Raw genomic sequence first — 27,133 nt, forward strand, 5'->3', positions numbered from 1 at the left:
CGTACATTTGCCTCACCCTTGTAAAATTGCGCTGTGTTATTTGAGAAAGAAAAAATAAACAAAAACAATTACACTGCACACGACCAGGGCGCTATCGGCTATACATTGCCGGGGACGTATTTTACACACGCAAGCGCCTGTGTTCTAATTCTTCCCGTACCATTTCGAAAATGAATACCACTTTTAGGACAGCCGTTGCGCATGCTGTGTAGCTAATTTTATGTATTGTTTCAAATACATTTCTGTGGATGCACAAAAGTACGTATTTCCCGGGGATTTCTCAGTAAAATTAAGCAGTTATGAGTTTGCGCCTGTCCTGTGACATATCTTGTGTCATTTTTATAAACCCAATTTCAAATCACGAAATAAATCACTTAGTCCAAAGATGTTTCACTCATCATAACCACACGCCTGATATGTTCACGTCTTAACCTCTTAAGGTGAACCTATGTTTAAAGAAGCAGAAAAAATCGTGTTATATAATGCAGGTTTGTGGCCCACATGTGTGTTGGGTGCGGGCCACGACTGCCTGGACGTTCCTTTTTTTTGTTTAATTTTCCCGCCATGCTCGCTTTAAATACCATTTTGAAAAAGACCAGCCAAAATTTCTGGAAAGGCGGGTTAATCAGTTATTAAAATGCTTGCATTTACGGTTGAAATACTGTTTTTTCACCGCTACGGAACAGGATGTCTAACGTACTTCCATTTGCAAGTAATATTGATAGCCAACGTTTGGTTTTTCCCCTTAAGTGGTTTCTCACTTCACTGCGTTTGGAACGCTGGAAGACCCTCCCCCCTACCCCCTTATAAAACAAAAGTCACAAAAAAACTTTTATCAGTTGGTTTTTTAATCAATCCGCAAGAGGTAAATGCCAAGACAAAAGCGAGGTCCAGTTTAATACACAAAGCAGTTAACAGGAACCGGTTGCGCCATTTCCTAACGAGAAATAAAGAGGAACGTTTTACTAAATCTGCAACAGGGCAACTTCATTTGTCATATTTGTGGTTGGTAAGCGAAATTACGCAATAATGCCAGCACATCTCGCTGCTCCAGGACCCTGTTAGATTTTAAAAGGAACGCAAATGGTCAACAGTTCAGCCGTAACAGATAATCTGTGCGCACAGTGAGGTCCCAGAAGCTTGGTTTACACTCTGTAAACCTGCCTGTCACTTTGCAAAGGTCTAGCTAAACATGAGATGTTGATTGTACTGCGCGCGTTAGCAATTTATTTCGCGAGTTCACTTGCGATGAAAGGCTTAAATAAGTGACCCGACACCATTAGGTATGAAACCTGCCTTCATAGTCACTGAAATTTATTTAAATAAAGCTGCGCGCAAAAGACCAATTAGAACGGTTGCTATTGCATGTGTGCGCTGGTTAAAAATCGCTAATTTTATGTTGCTTTTCAAACACACAAAAAATGTCGTAAGCCCTTAGAAAAAATGTCGGGGAAGTTAAGTGGTGTTACCATTTCAGGGCATCCCACAAATTCAAGAATGTGTCATGCTAGCAATGAATGCGATTGAAACTGCTGTTGTAAACTGAATCCCAGACATACAGGCCCTGATTTGTTTCTATTTATGGTTTTATTGAAGGCTGAAAGTTACAGTATGAAAATATCGAGCTTGCTATGAGCCCCGGAGTACAAGTTCATTGTCATTATTTCGGCCGGTCTGAGATTCCCGATGTGTCGCGGCATTTCCAGCGTCGTAATGAAAGCTTATTGCCGCAACCATGCAATAAATTGAACGTTGAGGAACCGAACTACAGCATACATCTCATCCCTGCGCCTTTCATGCGTGCATACGGGGCGAAAAAGGCACGAAGCGTTGCCACGGAGTGCATTCTCTACGGCCGCTCAGCGGAGCATTCACACTAGCAGCGTGACGCTGTCGCCACCTACATGTCGATCTCGCGGTGAATACGCACGACATCATGCAATCATACCTGGATGGATGCATGACTTGGTCATTTACCGAAATATAAATAGTTATTTTTATGAATGCGCTGTGTCGGCAACAATCTAAATGTACTAGCTACTCCACCAAATTCTGTCAAATATGCTGTATATAAAGGTAATTAGTTGAGCCATTACTTCGGACGGGGAATTCAGGGAGGGTTGAGCAACGCTTTAAGTGCCTTGTGATGAAAGTGGTTTAAAAGGTACCACTCCACACCCGCTGAAAAAAACTATCAGAAATATAACAAATTGATCGATTGTTTTCTAAGCAACTTGTAAAGACCTGGTAATTGTTAAAAAATAAAAATAAAAGTCCGGAGGCACTAGGATTGGAATCCTGGGTGGTAAACGATGGTCCCTCCTCGGGGAATTAAGCATGCGTGGAAATACCTCAGTCAAATAGGTAACGAACTTAGAGTAGCACTGGGACAATCCCGATTAGGAGCGTACTGGCAACACTTTGGTAATTTGCGCGAATGATCTGATCTGATTAAAGGGACACTGAAGTGAATTTGTCAAGCTCCCGGTTTTGCTTGCACCGCGTAGACTGGCTGAAATTACTACACTTTTCATCGTTGATCCGGTTGATAAGTCGGTATAAAGCGGGAAAGAAGAAAAACTACCATGCGTGGTCTGTGGCGGCCTCACTAACTAAAGGCTGTGATGACGGGAGGAGATTCACCTTGATTGTACGATGTCCAAGGTTAGCATTCAAACAAGTTTCGGTTTCGGTTCTGTAAAACAATATGCTTGACATCCGACGGCATCGTTGGATGGGCATTCTCCATCTCTCAGTAATCGTCGTACCGCACTTCTACCATGTTGTCGGCTGTAAAATGCCTAAGACAAGCCTCCCAGGACGGCTTGGAATCGTAGCAATCACTAGCCGAGCCCTACGCAGTGGATGAACGACGTCCGCGTCACCGCAAGCGCTCAAATGCCATGCGCTTTTCCCCAATATTTGGAGCTTGCCTCGCTCTTGCCTGTTTCGTAAAAAGCGTGTTCGCACCAGGCCAAGGTTCTGGTGATTCTGGCCTGTGCCCACTGCCCGCAAGCAGTCGGTGCTTGTGGCAAATTGGTTGTGAAACTTGCCGAAGGTTCTGGCCATGGTTTCTCTGAAAGCTGCTGGAACGGGTGAAATAGATTGGATAAATTGGACACACGTGCAGCCCCGAAGGACGCCGTTCATAATAAAAACATAAATTTTGGAATATGGGGTGGCGTGGTCAAACAGAAGGGACGATGTTTCCGACATTTGTCAGAAGTAAAGGCAAGTTGGCCTCCTACCAGCGACGCCTCTTCGAAGCCGAAGTGCATTCTCAGCCCAAGCCCCGCCCTGCCAACTCAGCTAGCACTGACGGCCAGGGGCCAGGAGTGTCTGGAGACATATGGGTCCCGTGAATAGGGAACCACCCCGTCTGGTGCCCGCGCGCACCATCGAATTTTCGAGATCATTAAAGTTGATTCTCTCTCTCTCCCAACTCAACCACAGATGCAGTTATTTTTTGACACAGGCTTCGAAACTGAATATCGTCGGCCCATCCCGATGACGATTAATCGACGTTGGCTCTGCGGGCTTCAGGGCGAGCTACTCCCATTCATTGGTGTCTGCATCTCTTCTTCACCTTCTCGCGTATATTCTATGGCTTGGGTGGCTCTGTGGCTTCCAGCTCATAAAGACGTGTTGAGGAAAGCTGCCTGACGTTGTGGCGAGAAATGTTTATATTCCACGTCGGAAAGTGTTGAACAGGCGGTGACACTCGTTACCTCGAGCACCTGGCTTGGTAGCGTAGATTGGTAGCGTACCGCAGCTGAAGTACACAGGCCATCAAACAGCGGAAGTGCACATTCATCCAGTGATAGGTATGTCGGCTACTTCCGGCCAGGCATTGCATAGCGGGAAGAGATTAGCTTTGTTATTGCACAAAGCATTTAGTGGAGTGGCGGAACCTCTAAAAAAGACCGTATATATAGAACCTTGAGAAGAGCACCGCCGTTGAAGCAACGCTTTCAACAAGAAGTTGATTCTACAGAAAAAGGGCAGATTGAGGTGACGACGAAAATCTGGAAACAAAATTGGGTGCTCGGGTGCTCCCGACAAATTTTCATGGCACGTGTAACTTCCCGGCTCACCGCAGTTCTGTGGGAAGCGATGACTCTGGAGATATCCAGAGTAATGCAAAATATTTTCTCACTGCTGCTACAGTTAAACCTGGAGGTAGTGAGCCTTTATGTAACGAATTCCTGCATTTAACGAAGTTTTTTCAATTCTTCATTGCCACCCCCATTGAAGCCCATGTGTTCGCGACCTCTATGTAACGAAACGCTGTGGCGGTTAACCTTTATGCAACGAAGTTTGGCAAGCTTATCAGTCAGTTTTTTCCCTTTCCTGAATATTCGGCTGGAGAAATGCACTAATTTAGTGAATACCAGCACCGCTGTAAGGAGCCAGCAGCAACGAAAATGTAGAGAATAACGTAAAAACAAAATTTGTATGATGATGATGATGATAATGACTGGAATGGCTGGTGGCATCCTCGGGCAAACGTAGCAGCCAATTCAGGTTTTGCTTGAGTAGCGTACCAGCTGGCAAGAGTAAGGAAACTTCTTTTTTTCGTGCCCGCGTCACAAGCTATAGTATTTTCACGTGTGAGTGCGGTGTAGTCGCACGTCAACACTGCTATGTGTGGTACGTGAGTCGGTGATGAGCTCTGCTGCCAGAAAACGAAGTTTCGTCCTTTCAAGAGGGGAAAACAGAAGAAAGAGTCCATGTCGCATGATGTCGCGCACATAGAGGAAGCGACGTCACGGAGCTGAGTCATTGCTTGGGGAGGGTGTGGTCGGCCTGGTCCCCTACAGGTTATGGTTTGTGAATAGGCCGCCCGGTGGTTCATGTAGCTCTGGGGCAGCAGCCGGGGCCTGGCCCTATAACTCTTGCCGGCGAAGGCGGCAATGAGGCATCGCGCTACGACCTACGAGGTGACGCGGCCGCGTCGGCAAAAGTCCCATGTAGGACGTTTCGATTTCTGTGTGTCTAGCTTTAGTGTTGAGTGAACCATCCCTTGCAATGCTATAGCTCATTGTTAAGTACCCATGTCCGCTCATTTGGCTTCCAAATATAATCCCCTGCGTGTACCTATGCCCGACTCCCTGTCTCAAATCCTCTGAAAGAAACGTAACGTGACCCACTCCTTCAAAGCGAGAAAGAAGAAATGTAGCCGCCCGTACACTATCCCAGCTGGCACCCCTCAACAATTTCCAACGCGGAAAAGAGCATCAAGTTCGCAAAAAGACACCCTTCCAGCATAAGTTTGTTTCTTGAAACTCGTTAAGGCACCGAAAAGTGTCAAAAGGCAAAAGTGGTACTTACGTTACGTTTGTTAATAGGGGGGTCAGTGAGCTCGGAGAGCCGTGTAGTACCTAAGCTTGTAAGAAAGGAGCAGGCGCCAATCAAGCAGCTTTTTATAAAACGCTCTAAGCTCCAATAAGCCCCAATAAACCCTCTAAGGAATTCTTTCGCTTCACTGAGGATTGAGTTTGCCTTCACTGATGTCTAGCATTATGGTTTCGTGTCTGCCTCAGTCACGCGAGCCTTAACTCAACTATAAACCTGCATGCAACAAAAATTGCGTCCGCTTGTCAACTTTGTCATATCCAGGTTTAACTTCATTAAAGGCGGAAGCTTGCTTCGCGAGCAGTTTAAAGTTTATCAGGATGCTATACTAGCTTCTATTGTCATGTAAACTATTTAATATAAAGGTATGCACCTTTGAATATGAGTTACACAAAAACTATTTCTGGTTTCGCGAATAATTTTTATGGTATGTATAGGCGACTCGGCTTCTTGCTGTAAGCGAAATATCATTTTCCAACAGAAGTTTTACTAGATTCCTGACCAGTCGGAATTTTCAGCTGGAAATCTGGGGATGCAAGTGTTCGTGACAAGTGTTCATGACCCTTTTACAAAAGCCGCTCTTCACTTTCTCACGACTTCCTCCACAGCTACCACCGGAACAACAGGTTCCTGCCTCCGCTCCTGGCCCAGCAGCTTCGAGAAGGGAATCCAGGAAATCACGATCAACGAAGAAGGTGAGCATGATATCCAGGGCTTGAAAACACTTTTAAGCTGCTTATCTTACAATGCACGCAGGTCTCACAAAAGTGACGAGATTGTCCTATGGTCAGATTTTTCTGAAGGACTGGTGAGGTCCTTGTCGAGATAAACGACAAGCAGCAGGCCACAAAGCTTCTAACTCAAACTCTACGGGCTAGTCTGGACATCAGGGTCACACCCCACCGGAGCGTCAACAGCCCTCACGGTGTGATCTCTGAGCCATATCTGTTGAACGAAACGGATGCGGATCTCCTTGTGCGCTTGAAGTATCAGGGCGTCACAGCCGTGAGGCGCATCACCATCCGCAGAGACGACAAGGAGATTCCCACCAAGCCCATAATCTTGACCTTCAACCGCTCAGCAATTCCGCAACATATAAATGCCGCCTTTATCCGTTGCTCCATCTGTCCCTACATCCCGAACCCAGAGCGCTGTTTTAAGTGCCAGCGGTTTGGGCATGGTACAAACTCTCGCTGTGGCTGAACAACGTGTGCAAAATGCGCGGCCTATGATCATCCGCGTGAGAACTGTTCATTCAACACCCTCTCCTGTGTGAACTGCCAGGGGGCTGCATGCGGCATACTCCTGCAAGTGCGAAAATTTTCAACTAGAAAAACAGATCATCAACATCAACTTGCGCTGCATTGCAGGCAAGAACGGCCCGATGTCCATCTCGTCGTAAGATGTCCAGGGAGCGCCCGATGGACCGGGCCCCCGGACATGGCCCCACGGGCCAGGCCCCCCGGACTTGGCCCCCCTCCGGGGGCCCTTTGTTTGACCCGCCACCGCCGAGGGTGTCGGGTCAAACAAAGGGCCCCCGGAGGGGGGCCAAGTCTGGGGGCCCGGTTCGTCGGGCACTCCCTCGACATCTGACGACGAGATGGACATCGGGCCTTTCCTGCCTGCAACGCAGCGCAAGGAGCGGCCTCCGACGCCCAAGCAAACTGAAATGCCCCAAAAGCCCCTCCGAGAGTACAAGCTCCGAAAAACAACACAAACACACACTCCAGTCATTCTTAAATGTAAATAATAGCAACAGAAAACACCATCCAATGGAACTGCAGAGGCCTCCTAAGAAATCTTGACGATGTGTATGAGATACTGCATGGCAATCAGCCAAGTATCATGTGTCTCCAAGAAACTCACCTCAATTCGAAACAAATAGATTTCTTAAATGGGTACATACATGTTATTCATAAAGCATAGGGTTGGCTCACACAATCTTCGGGCGATGTCGCCATTGTCGCCCGGAAATCATTAGCATGCCACCCTCTCTCTTTAAACACTGTCGTTAAGCTGTAGCAATAATTACGATAGTATTTAATAGGATGATAATGGTATGCTCCGTTTACATCCATCCTGATTTTGCCCTTCTGAGATCTTATTTCGAGGCACTTATTGACCAGCTACCCGAACCATATATCCTCACAGGCGACTTTAATGCGCACAATTCTCTTTGGGGCTCCTCCCGAATGGATGACCGAGGTCGCCTGATAGAGACGTTTCTAACATCCTCTGGAGCATGCCTTTTCAACAAAAAACAACCTACATACCATAACTTAGGACACAATACATACTCATTTCTTGACTTGGCTATTGGTTCTGCAGTTCTTTTTGCATGTCTTGAGTGGGGTGTGGGCACGCACCGATATGGTAGTGACCACTTCCCTACTTCACTAACGTATATAGGTATAGAGGCCCAAGCAGTCCGTCTTCCCACAGCACGTTTAATGAATCAAAAGCAAGCTGGAGTACATTCACAGAAACATCTAAACTACGCCACACATCCATAAAACACCTACACGTGGAGGAAGCTGCCCAACTCGTCACGGTGCACATCTTCGACGCCGCCGAAAAGTCCGTTCCCCACGCCTCTGGTGGCCCACGCAACCACAGGAGGCCGTGGTGGAATGAGGACTGTAGGCGGGCGCGAGAGGTTCAGAACAAGGTGTGGGATACCCTCCGTCGGTGCCAAACGTCGGATAATCTCATTTCTTTTAAACGGGCAAAGGCGTTTGGGAAGCGGGTGCGCTTCCCAAAACAGATACACACAAAGTCTGGGCACGAATACGAAAACTCAAAGGACAACAAACACACAGCCTGCCCCTTGTAAGTGCTAGAGGAGACACACTCGTAGACCAGGCTAACACACTCGCACAACACTTCCAACACGTGTCCAGCTCAGCACACTACACTAACACTTTCATACAACACAAAACATCTGCAGAGAAAAAGCCCTTACAAGCCAAAGACAAGTAAAAAACTTCTTACAACTATGAATTCACACTCTATGAGTTCAGGGCTGCCCTGAGCACGTGCAATCCTTCAGCTCCAGGCGCAGATAAGATTACATACACCATGATACAACACCTACGCGTAGACACTCTTGAGACACTCCTACACCTATACAATAAAACATGGCCTTCGGGGCAGCTTTCAAGGTCTTGGAGGGAGGCCATTGTAGTGGCTTTTCTTATTGAATGACCCATCCTCTCCTTCCAGCTATCGACCGATCGCCCTCGCAACCTGCCTGTGCGAGCTTCTCGAGAAGGTGATAAACAGGAGACTCGTGTACTCCTTAGAGTACAATGGTCTTCTTGGGAGCTGCCAGGCAGGCTTCAGGGCGTGTCGATCCACCAATGATGAGTTGGTTGAATTGGAGACCTACATTAAAGATGCCTACGTAAATGGCCAATATTGCATGGCATTATTTTTTGATATCGAAAAGGCATACGATACCGCATGGTGCTATGGCACTCTTAGAGACCTCAGATCCTTTGTTATATCAGGTAACATGCTGAACACTCTTTCTAGTTACCTGTCAGAACGAAAATTTTGTGTTAGATTCGGTTCGACACTTCCAAACGTTCACGTGCAGGAAAATGGCGTGCGTCAAGGTGGCGTTTTGAGCTGCACCTTGTTTATAGTAAAGATGAACTCTCTCCGAAAGGCACTGCCGCCAACAATCTCCTGCTTGGTGTATGTAGATGACGACAAATATCTTTTAAATCATGTAACAGGTCTATATGTGAACGTCAGGTCTAGCTTGGGGTTAACAAAATTGCTCGCTGGGCAGGCGAAAATGGGTTTAAACTTAATCCTTCTAAAAGTACCTGCGTTGTATTTTCAAGGAGACGCGGGATGCAAGCGCACCCTCACATCAAGCTTAATGGCGACTCGATTCCCGTAAATAGGAACACAAGTTTTTAGGTCTAGTCTTAGATGAAAAGCTCCCATTCATTCCACGCATCAAACAACTCGAGCATAAATGCCTCAAAACGATAAACGTTATAAAGGTCCTCTCACAGCAATCATATGGGGCCGATAAGTGGGAGTGTTCTGTACGGTTCAGCCGCGAAAACAGCACCTAAAATGCTCGACCCAGTGCTTCACTTGGGGCTTCGCCTCTCTTGTGGCGCATTCCGTACGAGCCCTGTCCAGAGTCTTTACGCAGAGTGTTACAAATGGTGCTTATCACACCATCGAACCTATGTTGACTTGTTATACTCCTTTAAATTTTCATCAATGGACAACCATCCCTTTAAACCTGTTTTTAATGATGCATCCAAATCCCAGATCGTTTTAAATCGCCCAACCATTTCTGTACCTTTCTCACTCAGAGTCAAAGAGCAGGTGTCTGAACTGACTGTCTCATTTTTAGATACCTATAAAACGTCCTGCAGCACGCTTTTACCCCCAATTGGAAGTTCGCCCCGTGTTATTCGACTTATCATTCGTAAAAATGGAGAGAAATCGAGTTCCAAAAAGCGCAATTTTGCAGCACTTCTCGTTTTTGCAGGATAACTATCACTGTGCAGAATTTTACAGTGATGCGTCCAAAACCTCCTCCACCGCGCCTTGTGCTGCGCACGGTCGCAATTTTACTGCAAGTAGAACTATGAATATAAACACCGGTATCTTTACGCCGGAGCCGTATGCCGTTTTTCTTTTTACAAGTCATATTATTCAACATGATGTCCATAAGTCTGTAATTAATACAGACTCGTTTAGTGTGGTGCTAACACTGTCATCCACAAAGTCATCCAAAAACTGTCATCAATCTCGCCCTAAAGACCATTATCTCTGCATATGCCTCAAACATTGAACTGACTGTGTGTTGGGTCCCTGACCACTCTGGGACAGCCGGTAATGAGACCGCGGATCCGACTGGAATACCGAGAGAGACAACAAGTTACACGTTCTAAAACCACACTTGAGACCATACACTACGGACACACCAAACAGGCATGCTCTGAAGTTACCCTGGCCAGGTTACGGATAGGCCACAAACACGCGACGCACTCACATCTGCTCATTGGGTCTCCAAGGCCCGTGTGTAGCAGGTGTGGGGAAGGCGTATCTGTAGTCCACATCCTATTCACATGTAAGGCGGTCGACACAACAAGACACAGACACTTCAGACAACTATACAAACAACATATGCCGCTAAACCCCTCCTTGTTCTTGGGTGACAATTCCATATATGGTTTCCATGAGACGCGTTTTTGAATATTAGTATGGTGTTAACTTTTTAAGCCTCATTTCCTATCATGCATAATCAAAATTGGCCCTATACACCAGCCATCACCACTGCATTTAATTGATTTTACTGTTATTCTGGCTTGCACATTTTATTACCAACGTTTTTCTGTTATCTACATTTGTTTGGCGCTCTTTGCCCCAGCTGGCTTTGCGCCAAAAAAAAATCCAATCATGATCATCATCATTATCATTAAACCTGCATGTAACGAAAACTTGCATATAGGAAAAAAAAGTGAACTTTTATCAACTTTGTCATATCCAGGAAAAACTGCATTAAAGGCGGAAGCTTGCTTCGCGCGCAGTTTAAAGTTTATCACGATGCTCTAATAGCTTCTAGAGCCGTCGAAACTATCTAATTGAAATGTATGGACCTTTGAATACGAGTTACCTAAAAACTATTCCTGGTTTCGCGAAGTTTAAAGTTTATCACGATGCTCTAATAGCTTCTAGAGCCGTCGAAACTATCTAATTGAAATGTATGGACCTTTGAATACGAGTTACCTAAAAACTATTCCTGGTTTCGCGAAGAACTTTTACGGTATGTATATGCGACGCGGCTTTTTGCTGTAAGCGAAACATCATTTTCTAACAAAAGCTTTACTAGATTCCTGACCAGTCGGTATTTTCAGCTGGAAATCTGGGGATGGAAGTGTTCGTGACAACTGTTCATGACCAGTTTACGAGAGCCGCCGTTCACTTTCTCACGACGTCCTCCACAGCTAACGCCGGAACAACAGGTTCCTGCCTCCCCTCCTGGCCCAAGAGCTTCGAGAAGGGAATCTAGGAAATCACGATCAACGAAGAAGGTGAGCATGGGCCAGCCGCGGTGGTGTCGCCGGGAACAAGCGAGTCGCTGATTGCTTGCCTGGAATATTCGCTCTGTAGACAACTTTTTTCTGTAATTTTCATCAAAACCGCGAAGAGGGGGCACACAGTGGTCACAACAAAAAATGTGCGGTCGGTTAAGAGCAGGAAATGTGTTCTAGCAGGCGACAATATAACCCGGCATCCTACAAGTGATGTCACTCGTAGGTGGCACCGCGGTATGTCCTCGAGGCCTGCGACCCGCCAGCCGGTCGTCGCTCGCCAAGCACACCCACAAGACTGCTGCCGACCCGCAAATCACGCTCCTTTTGCTGTAACGGACCATGACTTCACCAAACAATTCGCTGACAACCCGTCAGATTTAGTTCGCACGCTTTGCGAGCGCCTGGGGTTTCAATCGGGTTTACGCAATGCTCCGGCGCGTGAAATCCGGTGTCTAATGTGGATTCGTCTAACGGTGCCATACCGACGAAATTTAAAGAGTGATGTGCAAGTTCATATCGATGCACAATAAACGTTCAACTGCTCTTGTGAAAGCACATTTAAATTTCTTGTTTTACCGATTCCTATGAAAGAAGGATCAACCCCATTTTTTGTTTTCTGATGCCATCAGGAAAGAGGATGCTGCGGCCGAGAATCAAACCTGCGTCCTTGGGCTCAGGAACAGCAGCACAACGCCTTGCGCACACAGCGTACCAGGACTAATACCGGCACCAGCATAGGGTCACTAAACAAAAACAGGGAAAAAATAATTAACGCCAGTTTCTCAAAACTGAAAGGCATGCATTATCAGCAGAGGCGAATATACAGCGTTTAGTTACATAAATTTTTGAAATACGCTTCGATATTCCCACCGTTCGGTTTTCGCCGAAAGCTGTGTTCGGCAAACGACGGATCGCGCTATGCGGCCAACTTAGAAGTCAGACAGAATAAGGTACAGAGGTCCTCCCAGAGAACAGGCACGTAAGGCGTCCTGCTTAGGCCCAATTCTGGCCTGACGTATGGTCTTAATAAATATGCTCGACGTGGATTTAGGGCCAAGTGGCAGAGCAGATCTCAGAATCGCCAAAAAGAGGAAATCTTTAGCCAGGTGCTGACGTTATGAAATGCTGAACCAAGAGAAGAGCAGGAATGAGAGAAGGAACGATAAGGCTCAGCAGCCACTGACCTTGAGTCGGATATCGCCGAGCCTACCGCACCACAAGAAAATCAAATGAATACCATCATCAGGAAGCAGCTTAGGCAGCCCTCCACGTCTCAATTTTTAACGTGAGATGCACTGAGAGCACCCAAAGAAATGTTTAGGAGGGGAAGGCCTCTAACTCATGGGGGGACGAAATAAGAACATTCGAATTGGCTTGGGCCGAGCAGCACAGCAGCAGGTGAAGGTCAATGGACCTAAATTGTCAGTTGATGCTACTATCATGACGAATACATCTACAAATTGTGTATTTATAACACTTTTGAACAAAATATAGAAACCGCTCTCCTGGCGCCAATGGTGTGTCTCGCAAAACAAAATCGGGATGGCTCACCGTATGGAAGACAGCCCCCCTCACCCCCTCCCCCATGGAAAGGAACCAACTGCACGGCGACCCAGCATAAAAACTCTCTACCACTATCAAAAGCACGGATAAAAACGTGTAGAAGGACAGGCGATATGGCACGATCAAGTTAGTTTGCAGAAAGTTCTAATATCATGAAAATTTAGTGTGCACCGACTCAGGGATGTACGAAATTCGGAGGCAGTAATTGTCGTAGTTGACTACTCGGGCAGTCTCTGTGAATGCATGACCCTTCTACTTACACGAACGAAGAAGCGGAAGTTTGAGCTATCCACTTGGCAATCCGACTAGCGGAAGTATCGAATGGAACGAAGCTTCGACACCATTACAGGCCGGTGGCTGCAGCGAGAATACCTAATCCCTTCGGTGAGGTACTAACATCCACAGTGAAGAAATTTAACAACGTCACCTTAGACACTCGGACTGGTAGAGAAGGAGGCACCAACCAAGAAGCACACGAGCCCACACGCCGTGCACCTTGCAGCCACGAGTACCGCACTCCTCTCCCGGAAAAATGTTAGGGTCTGGAAATCGTACGCCTAGAAACACGAGCTTCCTCCCTGCCGCAAGGGGGTCTCAATCCGGAAGAACTGCAAACTCTGTTGAGGATAAACCAACATAAGTACCTACAAATAAAAGGGGGCGAAGATGTTCGGTTGGAACATCATACATTACTTAAAACTGTAAATTCGCGGAACATCCACCCTCTTTCAGGCAACCTTGCCATGTACAAGGGTATTATCAAAGGAGAATACCTAAAGCATAAATTCCACTTCCATCGAAACATCGGAGGTAGCTTTGGCTAGCTCCTTCCCTCAAGATCAGCGCGCGCTGATTGGGAGGCAAGGGAAGGAGCTGCTGCACCTGGGGCCTTAGACTTCAAATTCCACCTTTTAGCTCCCTAACATCTCTTGACTCCCTTTTCCTGAAAACAAACTATTTCTTCAACAAAGATTTTCGCTCTCTCTCCATCTTCGCAACAAGCAAAAACGTACAGTTCGGCATAGACATTTGAGAATAAATACATTGAAACACTGACACTGCCGCTTCCTCGCTCAAATTAACGACCAACACCACGCAGCTGCAATTTTACACGCTTAAATCTTAAGCCACAGAAGGGCAGAGGGCCTCTCTCTCTGCTGGGCCACGGTGATTAAACGCCCTTACTGCGAGTCTCTCTCTCGTTGCTGCCTCCAATGCTCGTGAAGCATAGCTAGTAAAGGCAGCCATTCCGCTCCGAAACCCTCCCTAGGAGTCGAGATAACGCAATTACTGTCGTACTTCTTAAGACTCGAACGTAGATGTCATCTGCAACTTTGTTTCTTAGGGAGATAACAACGTCTCAGGGCATTAATCTGATACGCACAGCTGCCGTGTAACCAGAGTTGTTTGCTCACCAGGAAAGGCGGCTGACTAATTTTTTTACTTCACGCCAGCAACATATTCCTTGGGGGTTGTTACCGACTGTAAGTTAATCACGTTCAGTCTGTGTAGCCAACAATAGCGCTGCAAATTCATACGGCCAGAAATGAAACGCAATTTAGGTGTAAAAAAGCTGAATTTTCGCTAAAAGAAAGAATATCCTGCCCATCAGGTTCCTTCGAATGTCTTTTCAGTGCATAAAAAAGCGTCGAAATATTGCACCCAACAACCCTAAGCTCGTCCAGGTATTCGAGGTGCAAAACAATGAGGGGAACCTTGGGTGCAGTTAGGCCAGGTAAGGGTGGCCAGGTAAGGGTGAAGGGCTTTTGCGTCAGCTTGTCTTTGTTTAGTGAAGGAAATCTCTGATTACGAGTGTTCACGACCACTGTTACCAAAAAATGTTTCACGCTGTTGTCGCTGCCCAGGAGGCCGTGCACGCAAGGGAGAACACAGTTCGGCCGTCGCGGACGTCCCATACCAGGGCCAGCGTGGCTTTGCCGTCTGCGGCGTCCCAAACAAGGACCAAGATGGAGCCGCCATCTCCGACATCTCCGGCAAGGGCCAACCCCACCTTGTCATCTCCGGACTCTCCTTCGATGGCCGAACCTGCGTCGCCGTCTTCGCCATCCCCTCCGATGACCGAACGCACGTTGCCGTCTACGGCATCCCCTCCGATGGTCAAAGGCGCGTTGCGATCTACGGCATCCTCTCCGATGGCGAACGTGGAGTTGCAGGCTCCAGAGCACTTACCAGGGGACCCAGTGGCAGCGCAATCGCCGACATCCCGTCCAAAGACCAACGCTCCGGTGTCGTTTTGTATACCCCTTCCAAACGCCAACGCAGGGTTGACGATGCATTCCATGGCGTCTCCTCGTACAGCTAGTAACGAAATAGGCTCCCTTCGAAAGGTGAGCCCGGTGATGATGATGAGGATTAGAGGCCCTCCCTTTGTATCGGGACATCGGTTGTTAGAAACTGACTTGCCTGTGTTATTCTATTTATTCGCCCTACCCTTAACTAGCCTAATGGGTTAGCCCCCCTCCCCCCGGTTTTAAAGGCCAACTGCACTCAAATTTTTCTTTGTCCAAATTTGATACAAATAAGCAGTCTAAGCTCTTAAAATCACCTTGGCGAAATTCTAAGCTTCGTAAGCACACAGCGCACTAGGTACCGTCGTTTGAAGTAGCTCCGTGCAGACGACGTTTGCACCTGGCGGAGAGTCGCCGAAACAAGTTCCCAGCGGCCCGTGACGGAGGTTGGGCAACCTGTCCCGCGGAGCTCGCGCTTCTCCGTCGACCAACGTTTTTAGATTATCTAAAAACGTTGCCGTCGACTTGCACGGCGCTCCGCCGGTCGCAGGGACGCGTTCGCCCGGGGGTTCTCTGCTACATCACCATGATGTACCGCCTTTGCCATCACATGTTTCAAACTAACCGCATAGGCAGCCACATCCGCCTTTTTTTCAGCGCAATAAAAGATATTAGAAGCCTACGAACTGTACGCGCGCTTACGAACGCTCTAGAACTAGCGAAACTCTTTTTACTTAAATAATATTTCTACTGAAAAATGCTAGCGCGACACGCACACTTGCCTTGCATTTGTCATTCTTATTGCATCTATCACAGAAAAAAAGGATCTTTGATAAACGCTTGACCACTTGCACTTCCGCGTCCAATATTTGCAATATTTGGCCTGGGCCAACTCAACCATCATCCCTTAGACCTGTCCAAGGTTTTGCGACCTAAGTAGAGCTGTTGTACAGGAGGGTACAAACACCTGTGCGAATTTTGCATCACTAGCAAAGTGAACCAATATCAGCCTTAGCCGTGGTAACAAATACATCCGCACAAATATCGGCCGTCGTCTCGCGAAGTGTGATAGCTAACAGAACTGCTCCTGCCATAAACTATAAACTCGATTTTTTTTCAATTCCAAAATGAAGTATTTACTTTTGTAGAGCTCTAAATTTAGTTTTCTTGAAAGCAAAATGTTTGCAACTTCACATGTCTTTGGAGAAAGTTGAAAACATCGGTGGATAGGTAACATTTTTCGTGTTTAGTGGATCATTTAGCTGTTGCAGCTGGTTTATAGTTTTTGATGCCTTTTAAAATTCGATTTTCGCTGAGCAGCAACGCAAAAAATACTGCGCTGATATTCACGAAGCTGTTTGCACGTAATGTATAGTAAAAATAGCGATTGATCTCCACCCGCGTGCGGCTTTACTCCCTTCAAAGAGAGCGATGTGGCAGCCGAGGCGCCGGCTAATCAGAGCTGCTTTTCGATATCGTACGAGCAACAAGCTTTGTAAATTAGGCCCCGCTTTTTTACTCGCAATGCCAAGGATTGCTGCAACGGCAGTTATTAAAGACGATATATTCTTTCTTGGGCTACTTAAACCCAGAAATTTTGGTCTGCCTGTATGTCTGTCTTTCCGTGACTCGATTCAGCCACCCGGCCAAAGTAAAGCAATGCCTGCGCAATAATGTTATATAGTCACAGCTAAATCTACCCGTCCAACTCCGGTGTAACGTTCATACTTGTCAACATTGTTGAAGAAGAACAATACATTACGCAAATATAAGACAACAAATTATTACAGAAGTGATATTTGCAGTGTTCCTTTATAAAAAATCATACATTCTTGACTTTTGCGAAATTAAGTACTTCATTAACTGCAGAAAACAAAATTCCCTCTGCCGTCGCCTGCTGTCGCCCGCGCCACTATAGCTTCTGGCGCCATTTTAAGAAATCAACCGGCAACAGTTACGGAAGGTTCCACTAGATAAGTTCCACGTTCTGGTTGCAAGGCACGTGGAGTAGGGAAACTCGGTTCTGTAAACGTTGAAGTAGGCCGCCTCGGTTCACGCGCGTCATCGCCTTGCCGCAGCGTTGGCACCGAGACACCCGGTTTGGAGCAGTGGAACGCGGGAAATTTAAAATGATTTAAGCAAACCTGTGGCGTCTTTATCTTCGGAGGAGCGCGACGCAAGAGGAACAACATGAGAGGTGAGCGGGAAAGCGAAGGGAGGCATTTACTTGTCAAAAGTCGATAAAGACTATCGTCTTTTGACGACATTTGCAAGAAAAGGAGCAGGTACGCGGCCAATTTTTCTGATGGAAAAATAACTGTCGTACGTTCTGCATCATTTCGATTGATAGGAACGCGATGTCGGAATTGCGCCTAACTTCATTATCCTGGGCAACGTTAGTGGGAGGTCTTCCGTGGAAATAACAGCGCGAAACGCGACTCTACCACGCGCATTTGAAGGCGGCTCTGAGCGGCCGCCGGTTCTGGCGCGGCCGCTTCCGTTCCATCACGTACGTCACTTCCGGCCACCGGTAATGGCCTCCTTTTCTGTTCAGTTTCAGTTCCGAAAACGCCAATGTCCTGAGCCGTTTGCGTCGCTCGCGTTCATGTTTGAAATATAGTATTATGCATTTAGCACTTTCTGTGTGTTTACTATTAGGTGACATTATTTTTACGTTGTCGAAAATTTGAGTGCAGTTGGCCTTTACTCCCATCGCTTCCCCCATTCCTTCTGCTCTTGCACACATGCTTATCCCACCCCGCCCCCCCCCCTTTCTGTTCTAAATTCTATTTCACTATATTCCGCATCCTGCGCCCCACTCTCTTCACTACGTATCTTCCACCACCCCTCCAGCTGCCTCTTCGTCACCTCTGTGGCCCTGAAATTGCATGAGGATCACCCTCACACCAAATCCCAAAGCCTCCGTCACCGTCGTCTCCCCATCGCCCCGCCGCTGTCGTATCTCTGTGCAGCCTATGACAAAATGCTCTACGGTCTCCAGATCCCTGCCGCAGCATACACAAGTTCCATCGTGTTGCCTGTAGTTAGCCGTGTATTCCCATGTTCTCAGACACCCCGCCGGTGCTTCAAAGAGAAATACACATCCTCGCGTATTGCCTTAGAAACCTTCCTGACTGATATCTAGTTTCTCTGTTCTGAAAGTCTCTAGGGTTTTTTCCCTTCCATTCTCTGTACCCAATTAATCGTGTCTGCTGCTTTTACCTCTTTTTGACAGTTGTGAATCACCCACCTTCCCTACCGAATTTCCGTACCGCTTCGTCAGCTGTCTGGTCCTCTGTTGTTGGTTACACACGCCCCCCGGTAGCTGAAATGCATGTCGCTAAAGAGCGGCATGCAGGGTTGAAGAGATGTAGAAACACCGTCGAATTCACTATGTGAGTGACACGGGACTGTCGACAGGCACAATCTCTGAACTCATAATCATCATCATCACCAGCCTATCTACGTCCACTACAGGAAAAAGGCTACTCCCATAGATCTCCAATGATCCCGGTCTTGTGCTAACTGCGACCAATTTATCCCCGCAAACTTCCTGATCTCAACTGCCCATCTAACTTTCTGCCGCCATCTGCCGCGCTTGCATTCTCTAGGGATCCACTCTGTTACCGTTAATGACCAACGGTTATCTTTGAACAAATAGATCTCAACAGCTAAGGCGTAAATACCCAGCATGATAAAATCGTGATAGCGCAATACTTACCTCACTATGTTTTTCTTTCCCATTTGTTCCTGGCATTTGTCATTACATGCCTATTCCTTTCAATGTTAGTATCTTGGGAGGTAGTGGTGAACACGTTCTTTATTCAGCTTGCGGTAGGGGAAGCGGTGTGGTTAGCATCCAATGTCCAGGATTCCACGGTCCGGCACTGCATCCGTGGCTCATTGTACCAGGGCGAGTTGACGCTCCTGCGCCGAGCTGGGCAGCACACAATCCCACCGCGCAAATGATTGGTAGGAGATTTGGTGATGGTGGTCGGGATAGGAATATGCAAGGTGGTAAGTTTGAAGTGGGCTGTCACACTTTAGAGGGAGAGAGAGAGAGAGAGGGACACGATGGTTAGTTGTAGTATGCCTCTGTTTCCTGTCGCCGTAAGTGCACGCTCGATGGTTGGTAAGAGTGTGGTTTGGGAAGGAGTGTAACGTTCTTGGTCAGACTCCTTCAAAGCATTGAAGAACAAAGCATTGGTATTGTCGAGGGGATGGCCTGCTGCGAAGGGTGGTCTTATCCGTTTAGACTTTAGCTTGCCGTTTGGAGTGTCCGGGTCGTGGGCTGTGGCTTAGGCCTCTTCATGCCTCACAAATCCGGTGCGCCCTGGTGTCTAGGTAATAGAGATCTCGAAGTCTTCGGAGAGGTGCTGTATGATCTGGATAGCTTGGGGAAGAGCGAGGCCGACTTGGTACAGGTAGAAGGCTGGTTATGAGTTCGTTATGATGGGCAAGTATGGTTGTTGCTGGTGGGCAGTGGTGGCGTGGGTGAGACAAGCACATCAGCCGTTGCTACGGGTAAGTTTTCACTGGAGGGTTCGATTGCTATTCACTCACTTCAGTCGAGAAATATGAGGACTGTGCGCGCTTGTTCCGTATGTTGCGCGATGTCCGGAAAGGGCGATGACAGCCGGCCGTACCAACGGAGTCTTGGACTGAAGACCCCGACCACAAATATGCTCACTTCAACTGTGATTAAAGTTTTCTCTCTCTCTCTCTCTCTCTCTCTCTCTCTCTCTCTCTCTCTCTCTCTCTCTCTCTCTCTCTCTCTCTCTCTCTGTGCGGAGTACAAAGGTCTGCGCTGTTTCGTTTCCCAAGCCTCCCCCGGAATCGCGGCGGCCTCGGTGGTAGGCATGTGCTTAGGGGTAGGATGGACTTTGACGCATGCTAAGAGGAACACGTTGTGGTGCTTGCTGGGGTTTGAAAAAGCTGTTGCGTCCTATGTCCTGAAGGACTCCCACAGGCGTCAGTGTGAGCATCTGAAAACACGGGGAGCGCTGTGGTTGGAGTTGTTCGTTTAGTGTATTATGTATGCCGAGTTTGGGGAGACGATCCTCTGACATGTAGGTAGTGTGGCGGGGGCTAGCTGTCTAGAAAATGAGAGTTTTGTGTATTTCTTTTAGTACAGGAGTCACATATGTTTAAAAATGCGCAAAATAGGCCATTCTGAAGATTCCTATGCATTTGTAAATTTTTTTGTATTGGTGCACGATGGTTTTGAAGCCCGTGGGTCATGAAGTGTCATACGCATGTTAACTGGTGAGCTCGCCTGAACGTGCCGAAGCTGCACACGTGCTATGAGGCACGCCGGATTGCAGGGCTCCGGATTAATCTCGACCTCCCGAGGAATCTCTAACGTGCGCCGCACTCTCGACACACGGGTGTTTTCGCTTTTCCCCTGGATCTGAAAAACAGCCACTGGGGCCGGGACCAAACTCGCGCCCTTCGGCTCAGCAGCGGAACGCCTTAGCACAACTCGTGTAATTATTCGGTTCGTCCATTTCTGGGCCAGGCCACGGAGGCGGACCTGGATGCCAGGGGCCTTCACGAGCTCCTGCCGAGCCCTCGGACCAACTCGCCTTCACCTCGTCATACGACACTCAAAGCGACGCCCCTGCCGTTTAAAAGGTGGCAGTGCATCGTGCTAGTGGTCCCGATTGTGGCGATCGTCCTGTTGACCGCGACGGCCGCCATCTACCTGGGCCTGCGAGAGACGCCCCTGTGCGACAGCCACCTGTGCGAACACTACGCCCACCTGCTCAACGCCACACTCAGCCGATCGGTGCACCCGTGCGAAGATTTCCACGGCTACGTCTGCGAGGGGTGGGAGCGCACCATGCCGGTCTCCGTCAAGGCTGACATGACGACCCGGTGAGACGTCCACTCGTTGCCACGTGCTCGTGGCCGCTTGATGCACCACCAGATCGAGCACTGTTAATTTTTTTTTCAATGCGGTTCCGCTGGTGAAAGTTTCTAGCCTTAGAGATTACTCTGTTCTCCTGGGAAGATTCAGGTGCCGTGGAAGAAATCTTTTTAAGTGAAACACAACTGGAGGGTGTCGTTACTTCAGGTATTTCTGGGGACATAAACCAAGCCTGAGCCTTCGGCAGAATCGACTTTTCGGGAGAATTTATCACTTGAATTTACGAATTGATGAAAGTGAAATTTATAACATGGTCTAGGGGACCACAGGAATGAAATTATGCACCTTGTTAAGAAATCACTGGTATTTGGGTTCAACGAATGGTGCTAAATACTCAGGCAACCACCAACTTTCATCTAGTCTAAATCGGAACGAAGAGGCCCAGCGCTTTTCTTCAGCTGTCTTAGGAAGCTGAAACTTTATGCGTTGTCAAGGTGCATCTAGAGAGATAAAAACAGTAGCAATAGGTGCACGCATACGGAGGTTCAATCTTTAAATCCTGGCAAATAAATTAAACATAAAAACCACCTGCTCTGCACGGGTCAGGTATAGCGAACCGTGCACGACGGCCTAACTATTCCACGAGGAAGCACGGGCGTGTTAGAACGAGCCCTTAATATTTCGAGTGGCGATGGTCACTAACGGAATTCTTCTGCCTTGCATGTAGAAGCGTATCGAGCTAACAGGAAATCGTTTGAATGACTGGCTACGTTAAAACAAAATGTATGCAGCTGTGCTAGTTGTCCCTTTTCACCTAGTTACATCGTGTGTGGATGCTTGTTTTTAAACAATGCTATGGCGTAACGTAAACACGTTCAGCGAAATCAGGCAGCCAAAAAATTAGAAATACAAGTGCGACGTGTACCAGCCTGCCCATATTTCTTGTCTGGAAGATGAACATGCTCTTGTCAATTTAGGCGAGGCCTACCGTTTACAAAGGCAGCGACAATAATGCCTGCAAAACATTTCTGAACTTCTCGATTTAACGGGCAATAAAGTTGATCGCTCTGTTTGGCCTGTTTGGCTTGGTTTTTGCGAAAAAAGTGCACATAGCATTTCATCAAAGTTGGGCAACTAGATGATTGGCTTTATTCTGTAGTTTATATGCTGAAACGCAAGCCTAGATGTCTCCCCCAGCACGCAATCTATGGCGAGACTGAGCGACCAAGCGACGGCGAAGCAGCCGTGAAGTCCTCGCGCTGTCCCGTGGTACTGCAGCGGCGAGACTTCTAGCGAGTGCACCTATGGCGCCTCTCCCCATCAAATCACCCGGCGTCACGCCACACCTTCCCCACATGCTCCGGGGACGGAAGGTCATTGCGACGCGATGAATGACTTTGCGAGGCATGGCGTAGTAGAGTTTCCGCTCTAAACTTAAGCAAAAGTGCACCGAAAAGACACCCTACGCCATCCAGTTCACTATAAGCTTTTTGTGCGTAGGCGCAGCACGGAAAGAGCGACGCGTTCATGCGCAATGGGCATAAAAAAATAAAGCAGTTCCACTCCACGTGAAATGTGTCAAGTTCGGAGCAGTGATTCAGCAGAGGGGCTGTGGCGCCGTCCTCTTCCCTTTGCTGCCACCCCTCGTGCTCTTCCCCTCCTCGCTTCACTCCTCTCTTGATGAATTGAACAAAGGTTTGTTCAATGGTTTCAATTTTCGCGCCTTCGCAGTACTCGCGCGCCTTCTCCTGGGACAGCTCGCATACTTTTTACCTTTCGAGTGCAGAGCACTTCAGGGTCTCGCCTTGCCGTAGCAGCTCGTTCGCTGCCACGCTAGCGTCTTGCCACCGTCGCAATCAGACGGCGTAGCGACGTAACGGACCCAAACAGAGGCCCACGGCGTAACGGCGTTACGGCTAACGGTCCCAAACAGAGTCTTCGAAAAACAGGCAGTTTGTTTGCTCATAACTGTTCGAAACTCCTGAACTGCTGGCGCTTGTCATGCATTTCGCCATTGCTTAGCGCAAATGAAACTGCGAGTACATTTGGGGCAAAATCTGTGTAAATGACCGGCAGCCCCCGCGTGCATTTAGTTAGGAATGATCGTTGAGCTGGTTTTTGCGATAGTAAGCGAGAAAAGTGACCGCCAAAAGCGGCGCATTCTAATCTGCCGACGTAAGGCAAAATGAAAGCAAGCACAAAAAGAACAGAACTCCTTCCTGCTCGTGCGGTTGCAGGCAGAGAGCGTGCTAGCACTTTGAAGGCTGGGAATTTGGAAGAACTAAACAACCATGTTGATGTAAGCCTGTGAGCTTTGTGCTACGCTCAGTGCTTGAAAATACATTGTCCCTTTCCTAACGTGAAGGGTTCAATTTTGCGCAGGTTCTTGGGAAAGGTCATCTCCAGAAATATCCAGACTAACACAGAAATGGATAACCAGACTGCGGTAGAAAAAGCAGCGGCGTTCTATAAGGCCTGCGCGGGTATCTTCAGCGGAACGAACGACGACATCGAAAATGTCAAGAACAAACTTCTTGAGTTCGGAGTCTCGTGGCCTGAAGAAGGCAATACATCCAGTCTTCTCTCCACGATCTTCTCACTGTCCGCTGCCTTGAACTGGGGCCCGATCCTGGACATCCGGACGCGACATCCAGGAAATTTCACGGCGAAGTTATCTTACGAATATCGAGATGCCTTGAATCGTAGGGACAACATGCTGAGCGAGTATACCCCGTCACATCACCGCGATTACTTCAACTTGATGGTGAACGCGTTCAAGCGGAACGTCGGCCGCTTGGTTCCTTACGAGGAGTTGACGGCTCTTGAGGAGGACGTGGTTGCGAAGATCCGCCAACCGCTTGAGTCGACTCACTATACTACGTTGAAAGACCTTAGCCTTGACGACCTTTTGACGAAAACAAGGGCAGGAGTGATTCCAAAGCCTGTTTGGGAGCAAACTACCAGCAAGCGCTTCAATATTACGCCGGGAACAAGATTCGCGTTTACGATTAGAAATGTGGAGTTCTTCAACGAATTCTTCAACTTGGTTTCGAGCCTGGGCGAGATAAAAATGGCCTACTACGTCGGCTGGAATACCGTACAAGCGTTTTCGCTCCTCTCCAGAAAAGATCTCGTACATTACTACTACATGACAGACGGTGAAGCGAAGCTCGGGCAACAGAATTTCTGCGCCAAGCTCACCCATAAATACATGGGGTTGTCTTTCTATGCGGGCTACATTCGCGACCAGCTCGAGCCACCCGCGTGTAGGGACGTTTCTGCGCTTGTCCGAACCCTGCGGCGGTCACTTAGGGAGACGCTGAGAAGCACCCCGCCGCCGTGGAACCGGCTGGCTTCAGTCCTATCTGCGCCAAACACAACTGACACTGAAGAAGGGTCAGCCACCCTCCGACTGTTCAGCGAATCAACCGAGGCGCACCTGGACGAGCTTTTCCGACACTTCCGCGATATGGGGTCTTCAGTCATCTCCAACATACAGCACGCCACTAAGGGTGCCCGTCTTGCGAGCGAAGATACGGGAATACCTCAGTTCATTGACACAAACGGTGCTCGTGATTACTACCTCAGTGACAGCGAGTTTGAGTTCCTTCTCAATGCGTTCGAGGTCCCTGTGTACGACATCGACGCGCCGTCTGTGATGAAATACGGTGCCCTGGGAGGCGAGATTGCTGAAGCTTTCACCCAAGTTCTGCTTCGAGCTGTGAACACGTTGGAAAACGACACACGACTTGAGCTTTCTTCAAAGCCACCGTGCGTCTACCACAGTGACAGTGCAACGGTCGACAAGGTGGAACTAAGTGTCGCGCTAAAAACACTGTCCGTAGAAACATTGTTCAGGCAGTTCCTACGAGCCAGTGAGAATTTGCGCCTAGGGCTTGGTGGCCGTCATGCACTGACGGAGCAGCAGGTGTTTTTTGTCCTCTTGTGTTATACGCAGTGCGGATCTCCAGGCGCCAAGGACAAGTGTAATGAGCCCCTGAAAGCCTCCAAGGACTTCAGTCGTGAGTTCGCTTGTGACAGTAGCATGGCCATGCACGTCGGAAATTACTGCCCCGCCGCCAGCGAATAGGCCAACTTACTGGATTCGAAACTGTTGCCTATGTGGGATTAATCTCACGTAAGGGATGTAATACCGGACGACACCTGTGAACCTCTAATGACCCATGTCACCATGGCACTACAGCTTGAAGAGTGAAAAATGTTTCTTGTTTCTCGAGAAAGTTCTTGTTTAACCCCACAAAGAATTTCTTGACGCCGACATTTCGCAATCTTGCAGGCGTAATATTGTGTTTTAGCAATTCTAATCTTTCTTTGAATTTCAGTTTTTTTTAAATATTTTACTTTTATGTGACGTGTATAATTAATAGATCAGCGTTTTTTTCCGTGTCTCTCATGTTTGTTTTGAAAGCGAAGAGCAACATGTCAGTGTTAGGGAATCATATCTATGAACTCACACGGCTACACAGTCTCCCGGCGTCGTTTCCTTTTAGTTCTATATATAGTAGCTTTGCCTAAAGTAACTGTTAACACGTGCCTTGATCGATTCCTGAATTGGGTGTCTCGATTACAAAAGCTTTGCTTCCGCAAACAACCTTAATGAAGACCGCTAAAGGCATCGAACAGTAGAGCTTAAATGTACAAGAAAGCCTATTCCACCAGTTAGCAGCATCATTCTGTACAGATTAGTCTTGTGGGCATGTAGCGGTCCATGTTGTAGGAATCACGGCCGGCTTTATAGATAGCGACCTGCCCATCGCTGCTGGCGATAATGGAAGCCAGCGTGGCAAAAAAATGCAGTCTAGGGAAGGCGCGCTCCGTCAGGTGGGGCTAAGTGTAATTCCCAAACTCGCCGTCTTCACTTTGGTCGCAGTAGGGCCTGCGACTGCTCCCCTAGAATGTAGCGGTCGTACCAATCAATGCCGATTGCACCGATCTCTGCTTATAATACTGTTACGAGGAAGGCGCAAGGAATACTGGTGTATTAGCAGGTATTTACAGGAAAACCAGTCCGAGTGGGAAGAGTCACCAGTCCAGCAAGGAGGCCGCAATTCGAGCGAGAGACAAATCCTCGTCTTCCTCTTCGTTCCCTCTCAGCGCTGGACGCATAGCCGGCATGGCGCAGGCACATAGTCCCACGGTGTCTCAGGCGGCAACCATAAGGTTTCACCACATCATCCTCGGAACAATACAGGCGAGCAACGACAATACCGGCCAGCAACCCCGTTTCTTAGCTATGCAAGCGCCAACGTACACAAGTGAACCAAACGTCTACCACATGCGCGTGCTCGACTACCGTTCTTTATTTTCAAGCATGGTTGTGCATTTGAACACGCGGAAACCTTGTTGACTTCACTTTACGTCGAGGAGCTTTCTTTCGACGGGAAGCTCGTCTATGCACGCGCAAAAGTTCACAGGGGAGGCTGGAATTTGTACAAACATCCAAACAGCGCCATTCTGTGCGAAGAGGCGTCATTCTTGCGGTAAACTGTTTTTCAGCGAAGAAAGCACTAATCCACGTCAACCTTTTCAGCGGCGCTGCGGTGTTTTCCCCATAACTGGAGCGCCACGTTTGCAAAAACTCCGTCGGGGTGGCTTATAAGCCCAACAAATGACAAAGTTGAGTATGCCAGCCGTCTTAGGTGAATGCTTGCATTGAGAACCAGTCGCCTTCGGGATACCTTTCGAGCCACTTCCCCCGCACCCGATGACTGGAAACTGTTGAAAACAAATTGCCTTTACTGTGCGCCTGCTGGGCTTGCTCAACTGTACGCCACAAATAGCATCGCGTACGATGTGTTCACTGGAAGTACGATGCAAAGATATTGCATGATCTTACATCAGTTTCTTTCGCAAATGTGTTTCTTTTGGCTATTTTCATATCCGAGCCTAGCCTAAGTCGACTAAAAACTACGATCATTATGACGGAAAAGTGCAAACTTAACGAGACAAGAGAGCGGCACAAGAAGAGTGCTCGTGTTGTGTCCTCCTCCCGCCGCGTTAAGTTT

General features: G+C 48.0%; 1 protein-coding gene across 1 annotated transcript; it reads left to right on the forward strand.

Moving 5' to 3' along the window:
- The first annotated feature begins 19,245 nt into the window (after nt 1–19,245).
- On the forward strand, nt 19,246–25,337 carry LOC144180016 (uncharacterized). Its single transcript, XM_077708424.1, has 4 exons — nt 19,246–19,255; nt 19,583–19,656; nt 20,757–21,115; nt 23,490–25,337. Exons 1-4 carry the CDS (start codon nt 19,246–19,248, stop codon nt 25,195–25,197), a joined length of 2,151 nt encoding a protein of 716 aa, XP_077564550.1. The 3' UTR covers nt 25,198–25,337.
- Nucleotides 25,338–27,133: the final 1,796 nt, after the last annotated feature.

The sequence above is a fragment of the Haemaphysalis longicornis genome, unplaced genomic scaffold (genome assembly GCF_048455015.1).
Source record: "Haemaphysalis longicornis isolate Haplotype H1 unplaced genomic scaffold, Haemaphysalis longicornis Haplotype H1 scaffold_4, whole genome shotgun sequence".
NCBI classification, from domain to species: domain Eukaryota; kingdom Metazoa; phylum Arthropoda; class Arachnida; order Ixodida; family Ixodidae; genus Haemaphysalis; species Haemaphysalis longicornis.

Coding starts and splice junctions, on each gene's coding strand:
- LOC144180016 (XM_077708424.1), top strand. Junction 19,657..20,756: donor GGAAGAGCGAGGCCGACTTG/GTACAGGTAGAA, acceptor TTTCTGGGCCAG/GCCACGGAGGCGGACCTGGA. Junction 21,116..23,489: donor AAGGCTGACATGACGACCCG/GTGAGACGTCCA, acceptor AATTTTGCGCAG/GTTCTTGGGAAAGGTCATCT.